The sequence below is a fragment of the Alosa pseudoharengus genome, unplaced genomic scaffold (genome assembly GCF_046254945.1).
Source record: "Alosa pseudoharengus isolate Yale_2024_CS ecotype anadromous, Long Island Sound unplaced genomic scaffold, YU_APseudo_1.1 YU_APseudo_1.1_scf_11, whole genome shotgun sequence".
In the NCBI taxonomy this organism is placed as follows: domain Eukaryota; kingdom Metazoa; phylum Chordata; class Actinopteri; order Clupeiformes; family Clupeidae; genus Alosa; species Alosa pseudoharengus.
This window is the reverse complement of record NW_027468576.1, coordinates 2,914,253-2,926,967: the sequence shown is the minus strand read 5'-3', so window position 1 is coordinate 2,926,967 and position 12,715 is coordinate 2,914,253. Positions and strand designations below refer to the sequence as shown.

The following is a 12,715-nucleotide window of genomic DNA, read 5'->3' as shown; positions in this document are numbered from 1 at the left end:
TGAAGAGAGATTTTATCTTAGTTTTTATTTCATGCAAAACATTTTAGTCTCGTCTTTTTTCGTCAACAATAATGCATCTTAAGATAGTCTTAGTCAGTGTCTCAGGACATTAATGGCGTCTCGTCATCGTCTCGTCTTAGTCATGAAAAAAAAGGTTGTTGACGAACATATTTCCTCTCGTCTCGTCTGACGAAATTAACACTATAACAGTGGGTGTTTTTCAACCGACAGAAAACGGACTCATGAACCGGTTCCGTTCAGAATTCTTTGAACCTTGGTGCTATCTAGTGAACCAGCCCACATTTCTACCAGTTTTGAACCGATCAAGAGTGCATCATCAACAATGGGTTTTGCATGCAAAACAAAAGTTAATGAGATGCATAAACGAGGGAATGATATGAACAGTTGTCCCGTAAAAACGGCAGAAATGACCTGCCGAAAATGCTTGTTAACGTCTGCAGTGTTAGTTGACTGGGTCATTCCGTGTCAAATCACCCATTGGCTGACAGGTCACTCTCTCCAAAAAAATCTGGAAAAAATCACAGTAGACCAAACCTATGCATAAATCTTAAATAGTATATCTGTATCACTATTACAGATTACACACTATTACTGTTATCCCGAAAAATCTGATGAATTTGTGTCACATACTTTTTGAATGAGAAGCCCTCAAAGGTCATGTCTTTTCACATAATAAATGTATAGCCATTTTCAGAGCTTTGCAGAGGGTAAAGTACATACGATACGTCTGATCCGATTGGATTTTTTAATTCAACAGGACAATGTACTTCTATTCACATAGTTTCACTAATGTGTGTGAAATACCAAAAGAGCCAATAATGTTGGAAGTTGAACAAAAAGGATTGTTCACCGCAATGCTTAAAATGACTTGAAGTTTCAAAGGGCTGTAGTTTTACAACGATTAGTTATACAGATATACTATTTAAGATCTATGCATAGATTTGTTCTACAAACACCTGTGATTTTTTTCAGATTTTTTCGGAAAGGGTCACCTGCCAAATATTTGGCAAACACCGGTGATTTCTTTCAGGTTTTTTCGGAGAGGGTCACCTGCCAAAAATGAAGCATGTATAATAGTAAAAAATCAACAAATATTTTGCATATCTTTGTGGTAACTTAATGATCAAATACATTCAAAATGTGACCACATTCCATATAATCAGCTGTCCTTTCCACCTGATGACCCCTTGGTTTCAGCACGGATCTCGGATTGCCTCTCAGACATAGCTATATGGATGAAGGCACACCACCTCCAGCTGAACCTCTCAAAGACTGAACTGCTGGTCCTCCCTGCTAAACGTACCATACACCACGACATCAACATCAAATTTGACTCCCTGTCTGTTTCACCTACCAGGACTGCAAGAAATCTAGTTGTTCTCGACAACCAACTAAACTTCTCAGATCATGTTGCCTCAGTCGCCCGGTCATGCCGTTTCGCACTCTACAATATACGGAAAATCAGGACTTACTTAACTCAAGATGCCACCCAACTTCTGGTTCAGGCAATAGTCATCTCACGACTCGACTACTGCAACGCCCTCCTGACAGGTCTCCCAGCCTGCACAGTGAAACCACTTCAGATGATCCAGAACGCGGCGGCGCGCCTGGTCTACAACCAACCCAAGAGGGCACATGTTACCCCGCTACTCATCCAGCTACATTGGCTACCTATGGCGGCCCGCATCAAATTCAAGGCTCTAACGCTTGCCTACAAAGTAGTCTCCGGTTCTGCTCCCACCTACTTGAATGCCTTCATACAGACATACGCTACCTCCAGACCGCTGCGCTCCTCAGACGAACGACGTCTAGCTCTACCTCCGATACGCTCAGGCCAATCCAAATTCTCATCTGTTGTTCCTCGTTGGTGGAACACACTGCCAGTTCCTATAAGGGCAGGGACATCCCTCTCCATTTTCAAAAAACTCCTGAAGACCCAGCTCTTTAGAGAACATCTCCTCTCATAGCAACACTTACAACAAGTCTTGCTGATCCTAGCACTCACCAGCCGTCTTAAACTGACACGTAACTGTTAAAAACAGCACTCACTGATGCACTTATTCTTACTGTACTCTAATGTTTTTTAAATTGTCCTAATATTGTTGAGAATTGCTCTAAAACTTAAACTGTTTACCATGTTGTTAGTCGCTTTGGCTAAAAATGCGTCAGCCAAATGTAATGTAATGTAATGTAATATAATTTGCTTTTTGTTGAAATGTATCCAGTCTTAAAATAGAGCATGTATTTTACAGATAATAGAGCAACAGTAAAAAAGATTTACATTTGAGAAGCACAAAAAAAAAATTCTTTAAAATATATTTTCAGGGTAAAATGAGGGACATCTTCATCTTTATAAATAAATGCTTCAAAGAGTAGTTATTTTGATATTTATATTTTGTAAAGATCAAAATGTCCTGTAATATGGGGGACATTTTGTATACCTTATGCAAACAATTGGCATAAATGGCACAAATTTGCCAAGAATGACCAACTTACACTTTGTTACATTAGGCTGCGTCTCGCCACATGTGTAGCCTTGTAATTTATTGTTATTAAGTATCAAGCCTAAATATTGTTATAAAGTACTAGCCTGGGTTTTCCCATGCTGCCTTACGCGCGCGATTTTATTCACGCTGCTAGGCAGCCTTAGCCTGACGAGCCAGACCAACATTAAAATGTAGGGTCTGGGCACTCACCGTTCGCAGTGCTCAGTCCGAGGGGCGGGATAATCGGTTGTCTTTCAAATTCCCTCTGCACGCAATAGGACAGCGCTGAGTCCCAGCGGAGCTAGTTGGCTAGTTCAAACTTTTGCCATCTTAAAACAAGCTTAACTGGTGTCACACTGTTGGCCAACAGCAACATCCATCTTCTTTGTTTTCAAGTAGCAGGGAATTCAAGCCAAACCGTTGCAACTCTGCCATCAATCATTATGTTAAGCCAGCCTAACGACTCTATACACGATTGGCCTGATAGAAGTTAAATTTTTCGAGCTCATTTCGGGCATTCGTAAACCACGTTTCAAATACGAGAAAATGAATGCCTAGTTACCAGACCCCATCTCAATGAGATTAGCCAGGCTAATAAAGTACTGTATCAAGCCTAAATTGTCTGTCAGTAGACAATATTATATGGAAATGATCAGCACAATTTTCACAAAACTTGGTGGCGCATATAGGCCAAGGAAAACAGATCCCAATAGTGGGGCACCTCAAAGTATGATAGTGAAAGTTGGTGGAGGCCTGCGCTCTAAGTGTTGTTCTAGCTTAAATTAATGATCTGTGCTTAAAGTTGTCATTAATTTCTTTCATATTTCTTTACAACATAAATAATGCATTCATAGGCTAGTGATGTCAGAAACGAGCCTGTATAGGCTACTCATATTGTAGGCTCATTTCAATGCAGACCAAAAGTAGTCTATATGATTTTCGCTGTTTCGGTTTTAAAAGTCATTTTTTTTATTTTTTTCCTTTTTCTGTTTTTCCGTTTTGGTTTTAGAAACAGAAAAAAAAAAACGTCTTTTGGTTGTTTTTCGGATTTGGCTTGGAAACGGATTCATAAATGAACGAACCTTGTCCGTGAATAAATCCCAAGGTAGAATGAAACATAAAAAAATGTTGCAATAGAATGTTTTACAAAGTGGACTGTTGCATATCTGGAGTTTTATTCTTTGTTCATTCTTGAAAAATCACTGAACACTAAAAATACAATGAGATACCTTAATTCAGGAAAGTGGCTCAGCAATTCCCATAGGCTTTGCCCACAACTGAATGCACCTTGTAGACGGTTACCATCCTCCAGCTGCACGGCAATTAGTACCTGAAAAAAGAGCCATATTGAACACACACTGTTAAATAAACACTTCCTCTTCACCTGAAACAGCTCAGTGTATTCACTACCAATACACACCTCTGTTTCTGAAACAAGCATACAAATGCAAACTTTGTCCCCGAGAAAAGACTATAACAACTCAGTTTATATAATGTTTGAGCTCCCTAACACAATTACAATCTGGTGTATATTTGTCACACTATGTTCAGACTGCAGGCAAAAGTGGCCCAAATCTAGTTAGACATAGTATGAACACTCAAATCTTGCCCAGATCTGTTTTTCAAATCAGATTTAGACCACTTCCATAATATATAGTCCTCAATCAGACCCAGGTCTGATTTTCTTCAATGCGGCAGCAGTGAGAACAACCAAGGCGGATTTGATGCGACTTATTCGTCAATCTACATCGACATTTGTCACAATTATGCGCCGGCAGAAGTTAGCTGATGTCATTGGGGGCCTAGCAGTTAAGTTGCAGAACCCCATTGTGTTTGTTAGTATTCTTATTGGGGGTCTAGCAGCGAATCTAAACCCAGCCGTCTAGTGCCACCAACGGGTCAAAATTTGGTCGAAATCTGCTGGGTCGAAAGTTATGAAATTCGGATCACCGGACCACCGCTATATTGAATTTGATCCAAACTCTACAAAAGTTTCAGCGGTCACAAATTTAATCTCATTTTCATGAAACTTGGCGGAGATGATCTTCAGACTAAGCCACACAAATGATACTTCAGATTTTTTCAAGTCAAGTCAAGTTTATTTGCCTGTGACAGCCAATCAAATATGGTGACGAAGCCGCCAAACAGGAAGTGGGCTAACATCTTAGCTACGCTTTGATGTATGAAATCCAAACTTGGTACAGGGACATGGTAGTTGATTGTGAGGACGCACTAGGAAATTTGCAGCATTGGCCTCTAGGGGTCGCTGCAATACAGGAAGTGAGCTCATATCTCAGCAACGCTTTGATGTATGAAGTTCAAACTTGGTACAGGGACATGGTAGCTGATTGTGAGGACATGCAAGGAAAGTGGTATCATTTTGCCTCTAGGAGTGCTGTAATAAAGACAGTGAGCTCATATCTCAGCAACACTTTGATGTATTAAAGCCAAACTTGGTACAGAGACTTACTACTTGATTGTGAGAACGTACAAGGACAGTGCCGTAATTTGGCCTCTAGGGGCGCTGTAACAAAGTAAATGAGCTGATATGTCCCATTCTTTATGCAATTGCCATGAAAGTTACTGTGAGTACTTGCTCATGCCATGGCAATTTCTGCTAGTGCACTTCTAGGCCCCCACATTGCTGCTTGCAGCTATATTTGTTATTGTTCTTTTGCGCATGCGGGTCAGTTCGGAACCGCAAACAGTTCACACTGGATCTGATATAGGCCACAATTTAAAAGGTAATGTGAACAGCCAAAAAAAAAAAATCGGATGGATGGATGGATGGATGGAATACTTTATTGATCCCCAAGGGGAAATTCAATAAATCAGGGGAGGGTGCGAATGCAGTCCCCCACTACCAGAAATTGTGCAGTCGAGATTCCCACATTTGAGGAATTCACAGGGGTCAGCATGACCGGATGTGCAATGGCTGAGCCTCGCCCTGGGCAAACAACCTTCTCAGGTAAGTAGCCCTACTGACCTCCTTGAACTCATTTCCCTAATGAGTCAACATGCCTACTAGAACCTGTCCCTAAAAAGTGACTAATTTAAGCAGATATTGATCATCTATCTCTCTCTTTCCTGTCAAAAATACAAAAATATTTTAAGGCCACTTTCAGTCTGGAGTCCATCACAGCACTGAAATGCACAAGTATTCTGAAAATGTTGTATGTATGGGATAAATTATTTAGGTTTGCATGTACGGCTACTTTATATATATGTGTGGCATCATGAATCTTTAAGCAAGTATTGGTTGTTCTCTGTGGATGGTAGTGAGAAAACACAGATTTGGTTTGTATTGTCAGGCTAAAGTTTCATGAGTTTTCAGCAATAGTAAGCCCCTTAAAACCCTGTGGGAAAATGTCAAAATTAGCATATACCATTCAATATGACAGACTTGCCGTACTGTTGGCCAAGTCAAATACAACAAGAGAAATTTATTGGACATCATTACAACTGTGAAATACCAAGTGTTTAGAAATACAATGCACCTTAAATTGTAGGCTATAGTAGCAACTTTTGTAGTACGTTTGTGTGTACAGCTATTTCAGTATAGATGACGCATCATTGCAACATTTTAGTATGTTTGTGTGAACAATGACATAAGGCGTTTTTGCACTGTAGGGACTTTTAGTAATTCCTGTAGCTTTTTTGTAGTTCATAGAATTTTTTGTGCATTCATACTGCTACTTTTGTAGTTCCTCTAGCCACAGTTGCATTTTTTAAACTGTAAAACTCAATCAGCTTCTATTTCAATTTGCTTAACACAAAAACTGCATGAGGAACTAATGTAGCACATTAAATTGAGACTTAAAATCACGATATCAGCACAAGCTCATCTCGGTGGCTGAATTTTGATAGGTTGTAGACAGCTATTTTGTGAATGAGGTAAGCAAATGTTCAAAATTGTAGCGAAAGTGCCTCTTGGGATATAAATATTTATAAATTGTACGGTTGCCACAATGCATTAACATTAATCAACGACAGAGACACAGAGCATTTTCAATATTTTACGACACATAATTTTTTTTTATTTTATCAGTGTTCTTTATTATTTTTTTATATTTGTCTTTCATATTATTTAGTACTACTACTGTTATGTTTTGTATTCTACTCCAAACCACTTCAACCACTGTTCATAAATGTTCAAAACATTTCCTTTATTCTTTTCAAAGTATTTGTCCTTATAGCTGCTAAACAGGACTACACTCATTACTGAAGCCATAAAGGACCCGGGAGATTAATTGAAGAATTTAATGTTATGGTTGTTCCTGTATTACAAGCTGGTCTTACTCTAAAGTGATTAATGCAAGCTAAGCTAAGCTATGCCATATGATGAATTTGAATTGGAGGAAAAACGATAATAGACGACTGATTAATCGATAGACAGTAATAATAGTTAGAGATACAGTACATGATACCCCTGTGACAAAAACCTTCTATTCCTTACACACCAAGTTCCATGTGTGCCAGTGGTCCAGTGTCCAACGAATCTTTGACCAAAGATTGCACAAAAAAACCTTAAGACAGATAATACAGACACAGTGCCACAGATTTCTTGGTCTGTAGAAATACACCATTTATTAAGCACATGATGGACATAAATAATTACACATTGTTTAGAAGAATTAGTTCAGATGAAATATAGATTCATCTTTTTAAAAATCAGAAAGACACAAAATGTGTTTTATTCAACAGATACAATTTATAGGTTATTACTATGGACCTTTTATATAAATTATCAGTATATGCAAAACAGGCACATAAAAATATATTATGAATGTAACATCATTCTACATTAACTGTGTTCATGGTCCATATTCACAAAGACTCTTAAGAATGAAACTACCGGTTTTAGGAAAAACTCTCAAAAATAGTTGTACAGCAACAGTTCGGTGGTGTGTGAGAGTGAAAAGAAGATTCGGGTGACACCGTCCATCTTCACTAGAGGCTGGATTTAAGGGTGAACTTTATTAAATTATAAACTGTTTCTTGACTGTATGTGTGAATGTAGTTTCTGTAACCATAAAAATCTATAAAACATAAAAGAATATTCCTAACATTGCTTAGCTTAACAATCAGTTAAATATGCAGCTTCTTACAGTTACACAATACACTGCAAAAAACTGCTTACTGTATCTAATAAAATCTAACCAAGATTATTAGTCTTATATCAAGATAAAAATAACTGGTTTGTATAGAGTGTCCCAGTGACGCCACTTCCATTTGCCTCCATGGGACCATGGATCCATGGATCTTTCAAAAAATTTTGAACGCCAGTCTATGGCGAAAAGGAAATTATTTTCTGGTCCCGGTTGACTTGTGCCTTGAATTACCCATATGATGTTTGTCAATTTTAAAGACAATTTTTTCATGTAAAGACATTTGCAGTTTGTTTCGTAACTATTGAATTACAACATTGTGAAATATTGTAATTCCAACGACTACAAACCCATCAGTCGCGCTAGTGACGTTAGCTCATTCACAGCCACACTAGATTGTACAAGCATACCAGCAACAGGTCTTAATTGGGCTTTCCTTGCCGATGAAAATACCATGAGTCAGAGGATTAAACACATCAGGTAAGTTGTATTCGTCCATAGACTGTACATTAGATACTGTTAAGAGACATAGCAGGCAGCAAGATGCAACGGTTAACTAACATAACAGCTAATCTTATCGTTTCATTACGTTGGTGACGTAGCCTACATCGTTTGAGACGAGAGATGTAGTCCACTGAGCGGATTCGCACAAAACCAACATAACTTTTGAAGTCTATCGAACAACAGTACTTTCTTGACGTGAAAAATTATCTCACAATTCAAACTGGACCAAAAAATAATTGTTATCTCTCCATTAACTCCCGTTCATATTTTTTTGAAAGATAGGTCCCTTGTAGCAGAAGTAAAATGGAAGTCACTGGGACACTCTATCGTTTTCAGTATAAAGAGACTTACCTAGCGCTTTCTCATGAAATCATTTGACTTAATTTAAAATAAGTCAAACTTTTCTTAAGACATCTCATCCTGAAAACAAGCAAATTTGTCTGCCAGTGCGTTAAGTAAATTTGTCTTGATAAGACTCCTTAAAATAAATCAAAGTCTTCCTAAATTAAGTCAAAATGATCTTTCGAGAGGGCACTAGGTAAGTCATTTCATACTAAAAACAATACCAAATAGATTTTTTGATCTTATTATAAGATTAATAACACTTGGTTAGATTTCATTTTTTGCAGTGTATGCCCACTAGGTAGTATATAAATAAAAAATCTAATACAAACTAACCAAGTGTTATTAATCTCATATCAAGATCAAATAATCAGTATTCAGTATAAACAGACTTACCAGGTGCTTTCTCTTAAAATCATTTGACTTACTTTAATAAGAGTTTGACTTATTCTTAGACATCTCATCATGAAAACAAGCAAATTTGGCTGCCAGTGTGTTAATTAAATTTGTCTTGATAAGCCTCCTTAAAATAAGTCAAACTGATATTGAATTCAACTGTACACTGCAAAAAATGAATTCTAACCAAGTGTTATTAATCTTATATTAAGATTAAAAAATCTATTTGGTATTGTTTTTAGTATGAAAAGACTTACCTAGCGCCCTCTCAAAAGAACATTTTGACTTAATTGAAGAAGACTGACTTATTTTAAGGAGTCTTATCAAGACAAATTTTCTCAACACACTGGCAGACAAATTTGCTTGTTTTTAGGACAAATTTGCTTAACGCACTGGCAGACAAATTTGCTTGTTTTCAGGATGAGATGTCTTAAAATAAGTAAAACTTTTTTTAAATTAATCAAATGTTTTCACAAGAAAGCGCTAGGTAAGTCTCTTTATACTGAAAACAATACCAACTAGTTTTTTTTTATCTTGATATAAGATTAATAACACTTGGTTAGATTTTGTTAGATAAGCAGTTTTTGCAGTGTAACTACAGAGTAAAAACAACTTGGGGTCTATTAACGGTAGTTAACAACTTCAAACTTTTGACTGAGAGTATTAGACAAATCAAAGTATTGTAAACTTTGAAAGTGTACAAGACCTGTATCTGTAGAAAGAAAATTCCATGGCTTCCTGGTCCGGTATCGTCAAATCAGCGGGTGTGTTTGACCTTGCAGCACTGCGCAGATCTGGCTGAATACAAACATACCTTACGTCTAGCCAGATCTGCGCAGCGCTGAATCTTTCCATACAAACATACCTTACGTCTAGCCAGATCTGCGCAGCACTACATCTTTCAATACAAACATACCTTACGTCTAGCCAGATCTGCGCAGCGCTGAATCTTTCAATACAAACATACCTTACGTCTAGCCAGATCTGCGCAGCACTACATCTTTCAATACAAACATACCTTACGTCTAGCCAGATCTGCGCAGCGCTGAATCTTTCAATACAAACATACCTTATGTCTAGCCAGATCTGCGCAGCGCTGATCGAACTCGCCCGCTGATTTGACTATTCAGACCAGGAAGTCATGGAATTTTCTTACCTTTGCCATCAGCGGGCAATCACACCCTCCGGGTCACTCAGCAGGTCCATAAGGTGTTCTTCCTCTCTGTCTGGTCTACTGCATCATTAGCCATATTGAAGGGAGAATTTGAATGCCTGACTGGCATCAAGGAGAAAGATAAACAAAAAAATATTTCAGGCCACACTGAAACAATATGCACAAAATGCACAAATCCGCCTACAACCCACTGTAAATTTAAAATACTGCATCAAGTAGATCAGCAGTTCGGGTCTTAGTGGCCACTTATACACGGAGTTTAGCAAAATAGTCATTCAACTAAGAGATTTACAAGTGTAACTACATAGTGAACCAACTACTTCACAAAAGGCAATGAGGCCATTTCAGAAGAGGTTTTCCAAAACTAAACACTGAGGCCTAGATGTACTAAAAATTGCCACCAAATTACCACCTGTTTCTGACGGTTTATGTACAAAACTGATCGCACGTGGATCAAAGCACATTTTGCGTGCCACTGGAGCGCGGAATGGCTATCTGCACTTTTCTTACTGATGCATATGCATTTATGGGAGGGTGAGGTAAAAGTGGGAGTTTCACGCAAACATATGGGAGGAGAAGTGTTGATAGTGATTGATTAGGTATTCTGCAATATGTATGAACACAGCGCACACGGTTTTGCACTGAAAAACTTCTGCCTTTTAAAAACAGGTGTAATCCAGATTGTGGTTGAATGCGTCAATTACAGAAACTTTCAAAGACAACAAAATCAGTATCAGAGAATCAGATTTCCTTCATTGTACCATGTCAAAAGCAACCTTAACTTGTGTTTGCCTTTCTAATGTTGTATTTTCACTTTCATGTCATCCACTTTCCAATCTGCTAGGGTATAAGTCGGTAATAGTCTACATGCAGTAAATAGTTTGAGTACTTTTTTATTTATTTTTTTAAGTGAAGTAGACCTACTAGGCTACTCTATGTCGCTGCTTGTTGCCACCTTATTATCATGCATGATCACTAAACTTTTTATTCTTTTGAATGTCACCATCAGTTAACTCCATTTAACTGCGCTTGTGGTGTGCATTCGATATTAGCGCTTTCTTTATACATCCAGCCCTGAGGCGTAAAAAAATAACCACACTCTATTTCAAGTTACAAATGGGAAAGATACACATCGCACAAATTTGTTAGACTTCGCTACTGCCCTTCCTACTTATGCTACTGCCTTAATAACATTATGCTAGCTTGTTGATATCAATATTAGTAGTGAAAAACATATGGTTATGAATATAGCCTTGGTTCTCTAAAGGAGAACATGAGACGTTAACCAATGGGAAGTCATCCCCGCATGAAGTCATCGAAACCAATCTCCAATCACCCGTCTTAGGGAACTTTTTGTGTGGCTTACACTATATCACACCTGAGGCTTCGCACACTTGAGTAATGGCCTCAACCAGCCAGTGGAAGAGTCTTTGTTTGATGAAGATAAAAAGATAGGATAAAAAGAGAAAAATAAATAAATAAAATGCAAATAAATAAATAAGATAAAATGTAAAGAGTAAAAATTAAATTTGATTTGGCAAGCACACAAAAGAAGCAGTGTGGGAATGCAGACATGTGTCAATGCAATTAAGGCACACACCGATCAGCCATAACATTATGACAACCTGACTGATTGGATCATAAACGGCCACAGCAATGAAGAAAAGTGAAAGTGATTGATAATGACTGACTGACTATTATTGTGTTACATGCTCCATTGTAAAGCACTTTGAGCTGCATCCTGTGTATGAAAGGTGCTATACAAATAAAGCTTATTATTATTATTATTATTATTATTATTATTATTAATACTAATATTAATATTGTGTAGGTCCCCCTTTTGCCTCCAAAACAGCCCTGACCCGTCGAGGCATGGACTCCACTAGACCTCTAGGTGTGCGGTGGTATCTGGCACCAAGACATTAGCAGCAGATCCTTTGTACTGTAAATTGCAAGGTGGGGCCTCCATGGACTGGACTTGTCCAGTCAGACTTGTTTGTCCAGCACAGGGGTCTCCAACAGGTAGCCTGCGAGCTATCAGTAGCTACCGACCTGATTCTAAGTAGCTCTCCAAAAGGTTTGAGGAAGATGTTCATAAATCTGATAACCCAGTCACTTGGGAAACATGTTAAAATTCCTATGAAATCAAATTCACAGTCTACAAAGAGAGAAGGCAAATGAGTTGAAAGGAACCTTTAAAAACATACATATGTCACATTCAGCGGTTTTGGGTGGCATACTTCTACTACATCTATCGGCCATGTCCATTTTGTCAAAGTAGTTTTCGGAGGAAAAAAGGCTCTCGGCCATGTCCCTTTTGTCAAAGTAGCTCTCGGAGGAAAAAAGGTTTGAGACCCCTGGTCCAGCATCCAACAGATGCTGGATTGGATTGAGAACTGGGGAATTTGGAGCCCAAGTTGTCACCTTGAACTGGTTGTGATCCTCAAACCATTCCACTTGCTTTGTGGTAGGGCACATTATCCTGCTGCAAGAGGCCATTGCCATCAAGGGATACTGTTTCCATGAAAGGGTGCACATGGTATGTAACAATGCTTAGATAGGTGGTACGTGTCAAAGGAACATCCACATGAATGGCAGGACCCAAGGTTTCCGAGCAGAAAATTGCCCAAAGCATCATACTGCCATCACTCAAAATTAGGGCTTTCAGCGTTAACGCGTTAATC

The 12,715-nt window shown here is 38.3% G+C and overlaps 1 protein-coding gene and 1 pseudogene across 4 annotated transcripts in view; both read right to left on the bottom strand.

The window, feature by feature from the left end:
• Positions 1–12,715, bottom strand: part of aspscr1 (ASPSCR1 tether for SLC2A4, UBX domain containing) — a 90,485-nt gene that overhangs the window by 64,708 nt on the left and 13,062 nt on the right. For 2 of the 4 annotated variants that reach the window (XM_076277762.1, XM_076277763.1), the window contains 2 exons: positions 10,014–10,133; positions 3,737–3,837 (listed from right to left, as the gene is read on the bottom strand). In XM_076277762.1, the coding sequence (XP_076133877.1) occupies positions 3,737–3,837; positions 10,014–10,022 (110 nt within the window). In that variant the 5' untranslated portion in view covers positions 10,023–10,133. The remainder of the gene's footprint in view (positions 1–3,736; positions 3,838–10,013; positions 10,134–12,715) is intronic. The other 2 variants (XM_076277760.1, XM_076277761.1) reach the window with 1 other exon arrangement.
• LOC143117594 (U1 spliceosomal RNA) lies at positions 5,340–5,483 on the bottom strand (annotated as a pseudogene).